The sequence below is a fragment of the Vipera ursinii genome, assembly GCF_947247035.1.
Source record: "Vipera ursinii genome assembly, chromosome: Z".
Taxonomy (NCBI): Eukaryota; Metazoa; Chordata; class Lepidosauria; order Squamata; family Viperidae; genus Vipera; species Vipera ursinii.
The window spans coordinates 69,682,355-69,696,748 of NC_139517.1; the positions used below are offsets into that span (position 1 = coordinate 69,682,355).

A 14,394-nucleotide genomic window follows, 5' to 3' on the forward strand; every position below is an offset into this window, starting at 1 on the left:
TAGGGAACTGTTGCTAGAATTGGGTATGTGTAGTTTAAGGAAGAGAAGGGTTAGGGGTGACATGATAGCAGTGGTCCAATATCTCAAGGGCTGCCACAAAGAAGAGGGAGTCAAGCTATTCTCCAAAGCACCTGAAAGCAGGACAAGAAGCAACGGATGGAAACTAGTCAAGGAGAGAAACAACCTAGAACTAAGGAGAAACTTCCTGACAGTTAGAACAATTAACCAGTGGAACAACCTGCCTCCAGAAGTGGTGAATGCTCCAACACTGGAAGTTTTTAAGAAGAGACTGGCCAGCCACTTGTCTGAAATGGTATAGGGTTTCCTGCCTGAGCAGGGGGTTGGACTAGATGACCTCCAATGTCCCTTCCAACTTATTATTTTATATATTGTATGCATACTTATTGTCCTGGTTTAGTTTGTATCACAACATGGAACAGAAAATGTAGTTTCTCTAAACTTATATTTTTGAAAGATATCTATTTGGAACTTTTGTTTATTGAACTGCAATTCTGGATTACATATTGCCTGTATGTTGACAATCGTACACAGGTAGTCGTTGACTTACGACCAAAATTTCTGTTGTTAAGTGATACATTTGTTAAATGAGTTTTGCTCCATTTTACAACCTTTCTTGCCACAGTTCACTGCAGTTAATAACAAGGTTGTTAATAACAAAGTTGTTAACTGAATCAGTCTTCACCACTGACTGCTTGGTAGAAGGTTGCAAAAGGGGATCAGATGACCCAGGGACACTGCAACCTTTATAAATATGAGTCAGTTGACAAGCAACTGAATTTTGATCATGTGACCAGGGGGATGCTGCAACAGCTTTAAGTGAAAAATGATCTTAGTCACTTTTTTTCAGTGCTGTTATAAGTTTGAATGGTCACTAAGCAAACTATTGTAAATCAAGCACTACCTGTACTTATAGCTGTGAAGACATTTTAACAGTAATGATTTCGGATTGAAATTTGTCAAACCACGATTATTTAAAAGAAAAATGCAGCATCTTAAATACAATGTAAACACTATGTTAACATTCCAAGTCAGTTCCAAGCAGGGTATTTTCTTTTTGTAAAATTAGAGTTGCTCAGGTCCAATAAATTCAAAACATTCAAATGTTGAGGGAGTTGATAAAGGACAATATTTGTAGCTCAGGGTTGAAATGAGAGGTCTTTGGTGCAGCATTGATGATGTTACATCATTTGGGAGATGAAACGTCTATAAGAAAAGAAGCAAGCTTAGAGAGCACCAAGGACCCCTTATTGAAGGAGTCATTTAGGTATTACTCCAAGGGCTCCAATCACAATTAGTATAACTGTGTATTTCTTTTTCAATAAATGTTCAACTTCCAATCTTCAAGTGCCACTATTTCCAATTTTTTTCAGCCTGCTTTCCCTCATTCAAATTATTATTAAATGTTCATCATATATTAGCCGGATGTTCAGATTTGGCATTTTTATCCATCTATCAAGCCCTTCCCAAGGATCTGGGAAATGCAGATGTACATGTTTTATGATGTTATTATTGTTCTTTGTTTAGTCAGTTAGATCAGGGCTTTTCAACCGGTGGTATGTGTACCACTTGTGGTATTTTGGCACATGGCATGCGACCATCCTAGAGAAGTGTAGCGGAGGAAGGGAATGAGTTGAAGTGACCCATGCCTGAGGGAGAGGCAGCTGGAGCTGCACCACTGTCAGGGCTCGGCAGAAGTCATCAGGGCTCCAGCTGCTGATTGGCTCCAGCTGCTTGGCACTTCTGGAAGCAGTGGAGAGCTGGAGGTGAACTGAAGAGAAAAGGGGGGGAAGAGTGGAGAGGATATAAAAGGAGGTGGTTTTGGCGGGAAAGGGAGAAAAAAGACAACAGGGAAAGAAAAGGGGATGAAGAAGCAGCTGTGGAAGGAGAGCTCAGCAGGCAGGGAGGAAACAGAAACAAAGAAGCAGCAGCTGTTGCTGGAAAAGGTCCCCTGGTTTGTTTTCTCCAGCCAGGAGAATGCAATCAGCCCTGATGAAATGAAAAGCTGGGAGACGAGCATGTCAGAAAGGAAGTGGGTTTATTTCGGAAGCCAGTGGACTCTGATCAGCTGGCAGCTTGAATGGATTGCCATAAGGATTTTTATACAGTTTTTACAGTGTTTTGTAATTCAGAGGCTCAGTTTGTGTCCTTTGGTTATTGGAATATTTTAGTCTGTTTCACAAAGGCTAGCAATGTCGGCTTCCATAGGTTTAATTCCTTTAAAAAATGTAATTAGTTTTACCCCCTTGTCTTGAGTCTGTCTAAGGATTTTAACAAGTTTTCTTTGTAGGTAAAAAGGTTTAATTTAAGGTTATCATTTTCGTAATTGCCAAGCCTTTTAGGCTCAGGTTGCTACATTGTTTAAAACTGAGACATGCCTGAGGCAGCTTAAAGACACACCCCCCACCCCTGGAGTTTAATGTTTCTTTTATTCCAGGAGGCTTTCTTGCTTTGCGCTTGATTCCTGTGTCTTTAAGGATACAGGGAAGGGACTGGGGAGGGGGAAGAAAAGGAGAGGGAGAGAGGAAGAAGGGCCAACCAGCTAACTCAGAGGTCTGCAAACATAGCAATTTAAGACCTGTGGACTCCCAGAATTCTTAGTATTTTGTTATCTTCTTTAGTTCTTTCTCTCCTATTCTGCTGTCTTCTTCCTCTTCTACTGCTTTTGTTGTTATTATTGTTGCTGTTGTTATTGTTATTATTATGGTTCATTCCACAATTGAGATTGGGCTTATTATTTTTATTCATCTATTAAGTTCTTCCCAAGCATCCGGGATGATGATGGTGATGATGATGATGATTAGTAGTAGCAGTAGTAATAACAGCAGCAGCCAATAGTTGTATTATATCACTATAGTATTTTGAGCTACCTACCTGGGAAAAGATATACCAGCATCTATTAAAGTCTGTTATTGTATATAATTTCTTATGTGTACCAAGATAATATACAGATAGTCTTTGACTTACAACCATTTCTTTAGTGACCAAAGTTACCATGGCACTGAAAAGTGACTTATGACCCTTTTCACCATTGTAGCATCCCCATGGTCACGTGATCAAAATTCGGAGGCTTGGCAAGTGGCTTAGATTCATGATGGTTGCAATGAACCAGGGTTCATTGCAACCATTTTGTAACCATCTGACAAACAGAATCAATGGGGAAGCAAGATTCACTTAACCACTATTACTAATTTAACAATTGCAGTGATCGACTTAACAAATGTGGCAAGAAAAGTAAAATGGGACAAAACTCACTTAACAAGTGTTTCACTTAGCAAAAAAAATTTGGGGTTCAGTTGTTGTCGTAAGTCAAGGACTATCTGTAATGCAAATAAAGGCTGGTGCTTGAGGCCATTTGAATTTAAAATCTCCTGATTTCCAACTGTACCACTGAACATATGAAATGAATGAAATGAAAAATATTTGGTATATATCATTAATGAGCATGATTTTAGTATTATTTAGCAATTTTGAAATCTTGGCACGTACATAATTCCAAATACAACTGTACTTTCAACACTGAGACAGCAGAAAATTTGGATATTATTGACAAATAAATTATAATTTGATTCTCATAAAATTTTATTTTAAAATGGGAGATAAATTTTTATTTTGGGAAGTTTGGACTGAAGATAGGAATGTTGTCCTATATCAACTCATTGTTAATTATGGTTTGAAAAATCTAAGAGATTTTAAAAAGAACAAAATCTATCTAAAACCAAACAATAATGGTATATTTAGGTAAAATACTTGATGTAACTTAATTTAACCACATGTATTGGCAGCCTCAGAAACACCACTGTTTCTTCTGATGTTTTTTAAAAAAATGTAAGCCAAATTTACTTTGTCTACACCTGTCTCTATTTGTATAACACAGTGGGTATCTTTATGTGTATTACATTGTATGCCATACATTTGTAATACTTTTGTTTTGGATCTAGAATTACAATAAACCTGCTCTAGCATTTTATTTTATCAGTCAAATATCTATTGAATGATAAAATAAAACTTAGTATTAAGAAACAGGGAAGAATATTTTAGTCAAAACAGTTTGGGTCTACTGGCCTGAAAGCTATTTTTCTTCTTTGCACTTTAACAACTGAAATTGAAAAATTGGAACTATATAGTCTTTACCTTTGACTTTATTGATTTTTTCTTCTTATCGACACCAATGAACTCTTTTTTCTGTACCTAATGAAGAAAAAAATGAATATTACAATCTACCAATCAGCTAAATATTCTTTCAAAAGAAGCATATTGAAAAGTGATAATACATACCAAGTTATAAACTTCAATGTTTATCTCAAAGCCACTGGACACATTTTGCCTTTAAAAATAGGAGACAAAATTAATAAGAATAGCCATTATATGCTTTGATAAAAGTAAGGAATCAAGCCATACTACAATTTGCTATTTACTAGAAATGAAGAGAAGCTATCAGCCAAACAAGAAAAATTAAGATAGGGCAAGGATATTTTATAGAGTAAGCAACTCAGTCAAACAATTTGAGAAAAGTAGCAGGACACATACAAAGTTGCAAGGCTAAAATTCAATTCACTGCAGTTAATTTCCTTCTCAAGAATAAAGGATTATGTCTGGTAACCCTTAATGGACATTTGCTGATCATAAGCTTTAAGGATTTGTTATAAATAAGAGATGGGAAAAAGAGATCATTATTGTATTCAAGAGATAAATTATTAAAATTCTTCATATTTATTTAATGTTTATGCTGCCATTTCACTGATAGTGACTCATATTGTTTATAATATAATAAAAAGCATAAAATACAAAATGGTTGAAATTGAGAAGATTAAAGAGAAAGGTAACAACCAAGAGGACAGCGACATGAGGGTGAAGCTCTTCTTGAGCCAGATGTATTTGTTATGAAAAGAAAATCGTTTTATATATTTATTTCCTTTTTACTATATTCCTTTCTTTCTTTTCTATTTTTCTGCACTTTGGTTTGTATTAGTTTTTATCTTTTCAATTGCTTAGTAAAATCATTATATAAAAAGTATGCTTAGATTGACAGACACATGAACAAAAGCATTCAATGTCTCCTATATCTTACTCAGCTATCAGAAAGCCGGAATCATTATCACTTTTCTACATTTTGAATCTGCACCAGCACATTTTATGGCCCAGGTGAGGAATCCTAGTATATCCATGTTATAGCACTGCCCCTCTTGGCTAGTGAAAGCTATGTAGGACATAAAATGCAGTTAAATCCCATATAGTGATATCAGCTTCTTTGAGAAAGGGAGTAATTTCACTGGCCTTGAAGGAAGTGGTGGTGTGTTCCCTTCTCAAGATCATTTGCTCATTATGGATCCAACCACCCTGGACATTTTGGAGATGGTCAAGCAGTAACTAGTTGTCAAGGACCTACAACTATTATACAATACAACTATTGTGGTGATCATAAATGTACTGATATAAGAGAATATTTGTAGTGTAGTGTTGAACTATAAGGTCCTTGGTGCTCTCTGAGCTTTGTTTTCTTGCAGATATTTCATTAGTAGGCAACATCATCAGTTCTAATAGGGAGTGGAATTAACTTTCATTTTATATACTAGTGACTTGCCCTATCAGTATTGGTGGGAGTGGTCTTGGTTCCTTGATCGGACTATTGTTTACTGTTAGCTTATTTGTCTGATTTGGTAGTTCCTTGACCTGGGGTATTGATTGGTCTAACCTTAGTCTTGGTGTTAATTCCAGTTCATTGGGGTGCAGAGGGTTGTTTTGGTCTTTTTATTTCCTTTTCGATTGTCATTTTTAAATATGATGTTGTTTTTTTCTATTTATCTGTTTATGGACAATTAATCTATGTGCCAGGCTTCTAGGAATTCTCAAGTGTTTGGGGGCTTGGTTTGATCTAGGATGCTCACCATTTCCAAGTTGAAACCACAGTAAAGTCTGTCCATGTGTTGTAAAATTCAGTTTTCATCATATTTTCTGATTGCAAGTTGGCGACACGTATGAGCTCTGCTAATCTTCTGCTTATTTATCTTGCATAGTAGCTGTTACTGTCCTTACACCATATGTCATAGTGACTCCTGTTTTTTTCTTCTGGGGCTGCTGGTTTGGTTTACTTAGGATGTGTTGTATGGCTTTAGTTGGTTTGTGTGCTACAGTGATGCCAAGTATATGTAAGTTTGTTGACAGTCTCTATGTATGACAATGTTATACTTTTCAGCTTGTATTAGTTATATTAGTTTCAGAGATCAGGCACTTTTTGATGAAGTTGCATGGATATTCATTGTTTGAAAAGTATTATATAGACAATCTGTTTCTTTTTTCTGATTTCAGGGTTGCTGCAGTGTGTTTGTGCTTGTTTAAATAGTATTATGCAGCTTCTCTTTGGCAAGGTTGTTACTCTGGTAGTGGAACACTTTGTTGGTATGGACAGATTTTTTGATAGACTTGTGTTTCTAATTTGTCATCACTGGCTCTACTGATGAGGATATTCAAGGGTGTTTTTTTCTTTGCTTGTGAATGTTTTTTTTCTGAAGATGTTAATGTTGTGTATTTTGTTTAGTTGGTCCTTTTTTATGACAAAGATGTTATCAAAGTACCTGATCCATACTTTCGGTTGTATGCAAAGAAGTGGTATAGATTCCTGGCATTGCATTATGGTGTTATTAGTCCTGAAAGCAGCGATTCCATGTATGTCCCTTTGATTTGTTAACAAATTTGTTCGTTGAACTGAAAGTTTATTGTTAGGCCAGAGTTCAATCTTTTCAGCTTTGCAGACTGGTGGGGGGAATGATTCCACACAAGTGGTGGGCAAGTGCACGTGCGCAGCTCTATTTGCATGAGTGGCAGGCATGTGCACCTGCCACTTTCACAAATGGAGCACGCACGTGCTTGCCTGCTGTTTGTGCAAGTGGGAATGTGTGCTCATGCTGGCTCACCACTTCCATGGCCTTTTCCAAATGGCTCAAGGTCCAGAGGTGGGCTGCAGCCTGGGATTGGGGTTAGGATTAGGCAAAGTTTTTTAAGATCCATAATTCCAGCTATTTCAATCTTGGTGTATTTGATTAGGTCAGATGTGCTGTGTATTTTAGATCCATGCAAATAAAAAGTGCTACGATATCAAATGAGACCATGATGTCATCTTCAAGTACTGTCATGTCTTTGCTTCTTTGGAGGCATTGTAGTGGGGAGTTGAAGGAGTATTTGGTACCTTCTGAGGTGTCCCAGTTTTTTGTCAGTTCTTTTGTGATGTGATAAAATTGGACAGAGAGGTATGTCTGGCTTGTGTTCAGGGGTCCAAAGAACTGTGCAAAGATGAGTCCACTACTTTTTATCCACCTGTGGTCTCCTTTGATGATTTGATGTTTCTTGATGAGGTTTCACAGTTCTCTTCATCCAGTCATCTAGTTTTTGTATTGGATTGGTGTTCACTGGGATGTTAGGATTTTTTTCTACTAGTAATTCTTTCACTTTTGGTATATGCTGTAATCTGTCCATGATAACCATGATTCAGTCTTTGTCTGCTGGTAGCATGATGGTTGGTTCTTCTTTAGGTTTTTGAAAGCTGCTCTATGTGATGATGTTACTTAGTTCGATAATGAAAAGTTTGCAAGAACACCGAGGACCCCTTGATCATAAAAGTCTCAATGGTAGTTGGTATTATAGACAATAATATTTTGGACTGACTATGGAAGTGGGGGGCACGTTACAGTAATTCTTTCTTTTTGGCTGGTTCGATTTGTTGTTTGAGGATGAGAGAGGTCATGAAATCCCTAATTTGTAAGGCGTTTCAGGACTAAATGCTTCTCCTCTTGTTTAAGACCACTGAAGCAGGTTATCTGTCAGAGATCTGGAATGATTAGTATGCTCGTTATATTCAGCTGCACATCTCAACCTCTGAACAAATAATCTTTTCAAAGTTTGTCCTAGTACAAAGAGACCAATGAAGTGTGTATGGGGAGCAAGGGCCCCAAATTTAACTTTAGCAAGACCAAATGGCAAGTGCTTGGTCTTCTCAGTTCTAATCTTGCATCAGGTTGCAATAATTCACTCAGGACTTACTGGCAATATATGGTCTTGTTGACTCACATCTACTTCTCAAGAAGCAGGTGGCAGCTGTGTCAGGAAGTCCTTTGTGTAGGTTAAACTTGTACATTAGTTGCATTCGTTCCTGGATCATGCAGCTGTTTTCTAGATTATGATAAATTAGTCACCTTGTGCATGAAATATAACAGTTTGGAAACCCTTAAGAAGCTTCAGTTGGTCCAAACATAGCAATATGAGAATGATGCAGAAGCCTTACTACATGAACTAAAATGGTTACAGTTGACTTTCAGGTGCAATTCAAGGTGCTAGATCACTTATAAAATTCAATATGGCATGGGATGTAGCTATAATCTCTTTTTAATTTTGTGAATCGGCATAAGATATTTTGGAATTGAAATGGAAAATTTCTAGGAAAATCTAGAAATTTCTAGGAAAGCCTATAACAGTGATGGCAAACCTTTTAGAGACCGAGTGTCCAAACTGCAACCCAAAGCCCACTTATTTATCCGTGGGTGCCAAGTGGGCGTGGCCTACTGGGTGGGCGTGGTGGTCATGGAAGATTGGGTGGGTGTGGCCAAGGTGGGTGTGGTCACCTCAATGTCACTCGTGGGGAGGGACACCTGTGTGGGGTGGCTGGTTGAAGAGGGACAGTTACCACCTCCGAGGCATGGCACCACCACTGGCCTATAAATTTGACAACTAAATAAAATACCACTATCCATATTCTATTCAGAAGTTTTGTAATTGCTATCTTATGCTCTGTAAAGAAAAGATGAATCAGGCAAATAATAAAACAGAACCATTTTCAGAAATGGATTCTTATCAGGGGCCATATCTTTTTTTAACAAAAGGGGTATTTCATGCAATGTTGTCAATAATGAACAAGAAAAAAACCCCATAAAATTTAAATGAAAAACTAAAAAACTAAAAAAATGGCCAAGTTCCTGATACCTCAGCCAATTTTTCAAGGCTTCCTATGAAGCAGTTATTCTTAATGTGCCATCTAGTGGCTAATATATATACATGTAATTCCTCATAGAGATGATAATTCTTTTTGCACTTTGAAAATTTCAGTCAAATAACACAGCAATAAAAGTGCTCTTTACAGCACAGCAATATGAGTGAGTTCCACTACTTCATGGGTGTCAAACTTGCCGCATCACGTGTCATGACATATTGCGACTTTTTTGCATTGCCGTATTAGGGACGCAGTGGCTCAGTGGGTTAGGATGCTGAGCTTGTCGACCAGATGGACAGCAGTTTGGCGGGTCAAATCCCGTGTGCCGCGTAACAGAGTGAGTGCCTGTTACTCGTCCCAGCTTCTGCCAACCTAGCAGTTCGAAAGCACGTAAAAATGCAAGTAGAAAAATAGGGACCACTACGATGGGAAGGTAACAGCGTTCCGTGCGTCTAGTCATGCCGGCCACATGACCACGGAGACGTCCTCGGACAAGCGCTGGCTCTTCAGCTTTGAAACGGAGATGAGCACCAGCCCCTAGAGTTGGAAACGACTAGCACGCATGTGTGGGGGAACCTTTACCTATACCTTTAGCTGAGATTGGCACAGCCTCCATATGATGCAACCGGCCTGTGGGCCGGCAGTTTGACATCCCTGCACTACTTGGTCAGCTTCCCTATTTCACTGCACTAAACACACCCAAGGAATTAGTTGCTTTGGGGTTTATAAGAAAACACTGTAGGATTCAGTATCATTATTTTTTGTCATTAGGTCTGTTGGAGAAATCTTTTTTCCTTATTGAAATCATTAAGCAAAACAGATAGCTAAGTAGGTGAGAACCTGCTAAAAAGGAAAAAAAATCACAGATATGTTGCTTGGAATGAAGTGAATATATAGTTATAACTTTTTTAAAAAAATGTAAAAATATTAACTTGGGAAACAAAAGGGAAAGAAAATATGTAATTCCATAATTATTGACTTCAAGAGGAAACACAAAACTAAATGATTCTTGGGTTAAACAAAATACTTTTAAATTTAACAAGATACTTAATTTTTAAACTACTTGTAATTATATATTCTATCTGTCTCCAAAGAAGCCTACTAGTGCTGATATAAATACAATTAATAAAACACTTACAATGTAAATGTTGTTGAAAAAGAAAGAGCATCTCCACACAGAGAATTAGCAGTACTTGCTAAAGGTGTTGCAACCATATTTTTTGCATCTGATTTTAGCATGATTATATAATAGTAATTTGCTGTATCTGTAAATAAATGAATAGTTTATTTATGTACTAGATTTAGATGCCATGTTTCTACTTGGAAAGAACACTCAAAACAGCTCAAAGTAAAACAATACACAAATAGAAAAGTAAAAATACTGTAAAGGCAAGTAACAAAAGGTAGTTTAAAGATTATAATTTAACTGTACTTCAGTTAATACCTGATTTTTTTCTAGTAAGATGCCTTGTTATCCAACTAAGTAATAAAACTGAAAGGAGTCTTTGGTTCAAAATTGAGCCAAGATAAATCACAAAGTCCATCTATACATGTACTCCAGAAGTAATATATAAGTAAACTGCAAATATTTTTTAAAGTAAGTTCTATACTAGCTATACTGTTACAAATTGCAGACTCAAGTGAGCTGCCTCATAGTCCTGAGTGATAGTGCCAAGCCTTACAACTATCATAAAAAAACAAGAATATTACCTGCTTTCTGGATATTGCATATAAAATCTGCTTTTAAAGGTAGTCGCATTTCTGACAGACTGACAGATCCTTTGGAAGGTGAAACTCTAGAAATTGTAGAATCAGCTTTTATCTTCTTACTCTGAGGTCCTTTATTTTTAAGCTTGTTTAACTCTTCCAATAATGCTGTTCTTTTTTCAGCTTGAAAAAAGTTAAAAGAATTGAAACAACTTTCCTTTATAATTATCAATTATTTTCATTAAATAATAACCATTTACCAGGAAACATATCTATTTTACAGAAGTTCCTTAATGGATCAAAACTAGTGGTGTTCAAATTTTTATTTGAACCATTTTGATGGTGAACATGTTTCAAGAGAAAAAATGGCTGTTTTCAATATTTCAAGTTTCTCTACTTGGAACAGCTTTGAGTACAGAATGCTGTTTGAATGAATTTATTTTCAGAAAGCTCAAAATAACCCATTCCATGTTTAGGCAAATCTTTGAAATTGGAACTTTAATGAAGTTTCATGTTTGAAATAGTTCATATAGAAGCATTTTCTGTATCCTTTATGAAATCATATAACCCAGCACAAAATCAGTCAGTTAGGTAGCTTCAGTAACTACCCCCCAAGGAAAGGCTTTGTTCCTCTTTTTTTCAGACAATAACATAGTAGGTTATATCTCTGAATATGAAAGCTTCACTTACTTAAAAAGAAGAAAACAAGTAAGGTTGCACATTGACAATGATTTTCAATAATTGCTGCTGTATTCAGAACAACGAAAGAGGAAAGATATAAATATATTGACTATAGGAAATACATTAAGTAATTCCATTAATATAATATGGATACTTAAAAATAATCATATTGGTTATAAAATATATAGCATCCTGAATAACATTCTCTGCAAATCCAGTGATAAATAAACTAAGCATCATACTTGCAATAAGAAGTAGCCTTTCAGCTTCTGCTTCTTCTTGTGATCCTCTCCCATGGTCCTCATCAACGCAGCAGTTAAGAGCCTGGCTTGTTTGATGTATGACAGTTTGTTGCATATTAATTTCATTATTCAGCTCCTAAATATAGTTGGAATTAGATAGTAATTACCCTAACAAAAAAAGTTTTGTGATTAAAAAATAAATGGCCCTTTCTATGAAGAAAAATAGACCCTATGATTTAAGACAGAAGAAATATAGTATATACCGAGAAGTCTTGAATATTTACACAGGTATTGTAGTATACATTATTATACTGCACTGTACTCTGTACCTACATTCCTTCATCCCCTCCCCTCCCATCCCCTTCCCACCACACAAACACACACACACAAATAAGCAAGTGGGCCTTTTTTGGAGATAGAAAGGATCAAATAACAGTTTAAATTAACAATTTCATCTCTTAAAGAAAATGAAGCTGGGAGTTATGGCAATAGTTAACAGGGAACATGGGAACTTTAAGGTTCTATATAGTTTACTCCTTAGATCCCCATAAATTAAATTGAAGACAAGACTTTTCAGTCCCATCATTCCAGTGGTATCTTGCCATCACTGATCACAACCCTCAGGTAGATACTAAAGATGATTCTTAGCTTTAAAGAAATGCTCACCACACAAGAGGTGCTAATGTTTATCAAGTGCAGACACAAAACTGCATCATAAAGCTACATCACCTAACAATGATTAAGAATACAATTAAAAAGTTTCATATACTGTATACTTTCTTCTCATATTAATTGGAAAGTGGGATTCTAACTACCTGTAACTTCTGTTTAATGTTAATTTCATCATTTCCATTTCTCTTCTCTTCAAGCCTGGAAGATACATCTTCTTTGCGAACAATTACTTGTTTTATTGATGGACGATCAGTTTCTTTAAATCTCTGGGATCGATAGGCATCAATACTTCAAGGGGGGAAAAATCTAGTTTTAGAAAATGCAGTAAGAGTATTTGACTTATTTTATTCCATTCCTTGATAATCAAGGATAGGTGCTTGTGATAAATTAGATTGCTTTGTATAAGATACCTAATGTTTGGTAGATTTAAGTTTCTCTACACACTCACGTTTCTTCCATGACTTCAGGAAGCAGAGTGCTGCCCTTATTTCCCCATATTCATTTATCCAAGAGTAAGTTTTGATTAGGCTGGGCTACAAATAAATCTTTGTTAGTTCCTTTAGCTAATTTTACCATCATTTCCCCCAAATGAGCCATGATTCTACTAGATCTTCTACATAGAAAATACCTATAAAGATTATGTTCTTCTGATAAAGATACAATGCTCCTTCCGGATTCAGTTCTGCAAACAGACATTCTCTGGAATCTGATGGACTTTGGACTTTCATCACTTGCAGTACTTTCTTCAGCAATTGACTTACTAGGAGAAGCAAAAATCTGAAAGAGGGAAACATACTTGATCATTCTAAAAGCATTAAGACATTTTGTAAAAGCTGTTACTGTAGGAAATATCCAACTGCAGGCTTCTGGTTTGCCGACAGCCGTAAATGGACGCCTGGAAAATGGCTCCCGTCTTCCACGTCCAGATTCGCATCACTGGGGGGGTCCGAAAAGGACCAAGAGTCACCCTGGAGGGGTGTCCAAACAGAAGGGGCTTTTGCAGAAATGCGGGGGGACAGCAACCCCCTCGTTAGTGCCTGCATTCCCTTTGTACCGGCAGACGAAAGACTGACCATAGGAATATGGCCAGCTCCTAGGCTGCAGACAGCCTAAGTCAAACCTACTATCAGGCAACATTAAAGCAGCATGGAAGAGACGAGGGTAAGATTCCTCTCTTGTACCTTAATCATCTTCTTTTCATCTAATTAAGCTGCTAAGTACTTTCCCCCATGTGGAGAGGGAGGGGGAATTTAACCCTCCCTTTGGAAGGCGGCGAACAAACTCAGGGGTGTTTTTTTGGAAACAAAAGAACGTTTAAGAAAGAAATAACAAAAGAAAAGAACTCTTAAAGTACTTGGGGGACACCCAGTGGCTAAATTTGAAATTGCAATTTTGACTTTCTCTTTAAAAAAAACAAAAAACCAAGAAAATATTTAAGAAAACAAGATAAAGAGTAACCTTGAACATCAGATGTGAAAGTTTACAATGGAAGTTTCAAAAACAAATTCATACTCTGTGGGAAATATCTTACCAAACTTATCAGCTCCTTTCTACAGCTGGTGATGAAATAAGAGCTTTTGGGAAAGAATTAGAAAGCATCTCGATGAAACAAACTCAGACTGTGACTACAACTAATATTTTACTGGGACAGAACTCAATAGAAGAAATTGAACAATTAAATACATTGGCAGAAGAATTACACAGTCAACAAATACAGGTTTTTGAAGATGGTGAGGGAGAAAATATGGAAGGAAGTTTATTTGGACCAGGACAATTTTATCTAGAGGTGAAAATAATAAGATGTGGTGCTGTTGGCAGATTCTTTAATTCTTTAAAGGTGGAGACTAGGGGTCCACTTCAATATGATATAGTAATACAAGAATGCTTTGATGACCCTGAAGCAAAGAAGTGCAAAATGAAGAAAGGAAAGGAAGAAAGCAATAATAAGATTGAAGAAATATGAACATTTTTAAAAGGCCTGAAATAGATAATATTAAAATAGACAGGATGGTATTGGGATTACGAGGATGTTTTGATGAGTAGATAAAAATATTGATTAACTAATAAAAAAATAATAAAAATAAAAAATAAAAT

At 36.5% G+C, this 14,394-nt stretch overlaps 1 protein-coding gene across 1 annotated transcript in view; it reads right to left on the reverse strand.

Annotated features, from left to right (window-relative positions):
• Window positions 1-14,394, reverse strand: part of ANLN (anillin, actin binding protein) — a gene marked incomplete at its 5' end in the record, with an annotated part of 43,927 nt that overhangs the window by 12,068 nt on the left and 17,465 nt on the right. The window contains 7 exons of the mRNA XM_083378278.1: window positions 4,153-4,209; window positions 4,297-4,345; window positions 10,137-10,263; window positions 10,709-10,888; window positions 11,629-11,764; window positions 12,444-12,588; window positions 12,929-13,077. Of these exons, the coding sequence (XP_083234404.1) occupies window positions 4,153-4,209; window positions 4,297-4,345; window positions 10,137-10,263; window positions 10,709-10,888; window positions 11,629-11,764; window positions 12,444-12,588; window positions 12,929-13,077 (843 nt within the window). The remainder of the gene's footprint in view (window positions 1-4,152; window positions 4,210-4,296; window positions 4,346-10,136; window positions 10,264-10,708; window positions 10,889-11,628; window positions 11,765-12,443; window positions 12,589-12,928; window positions 13,078-14,394) is intronic.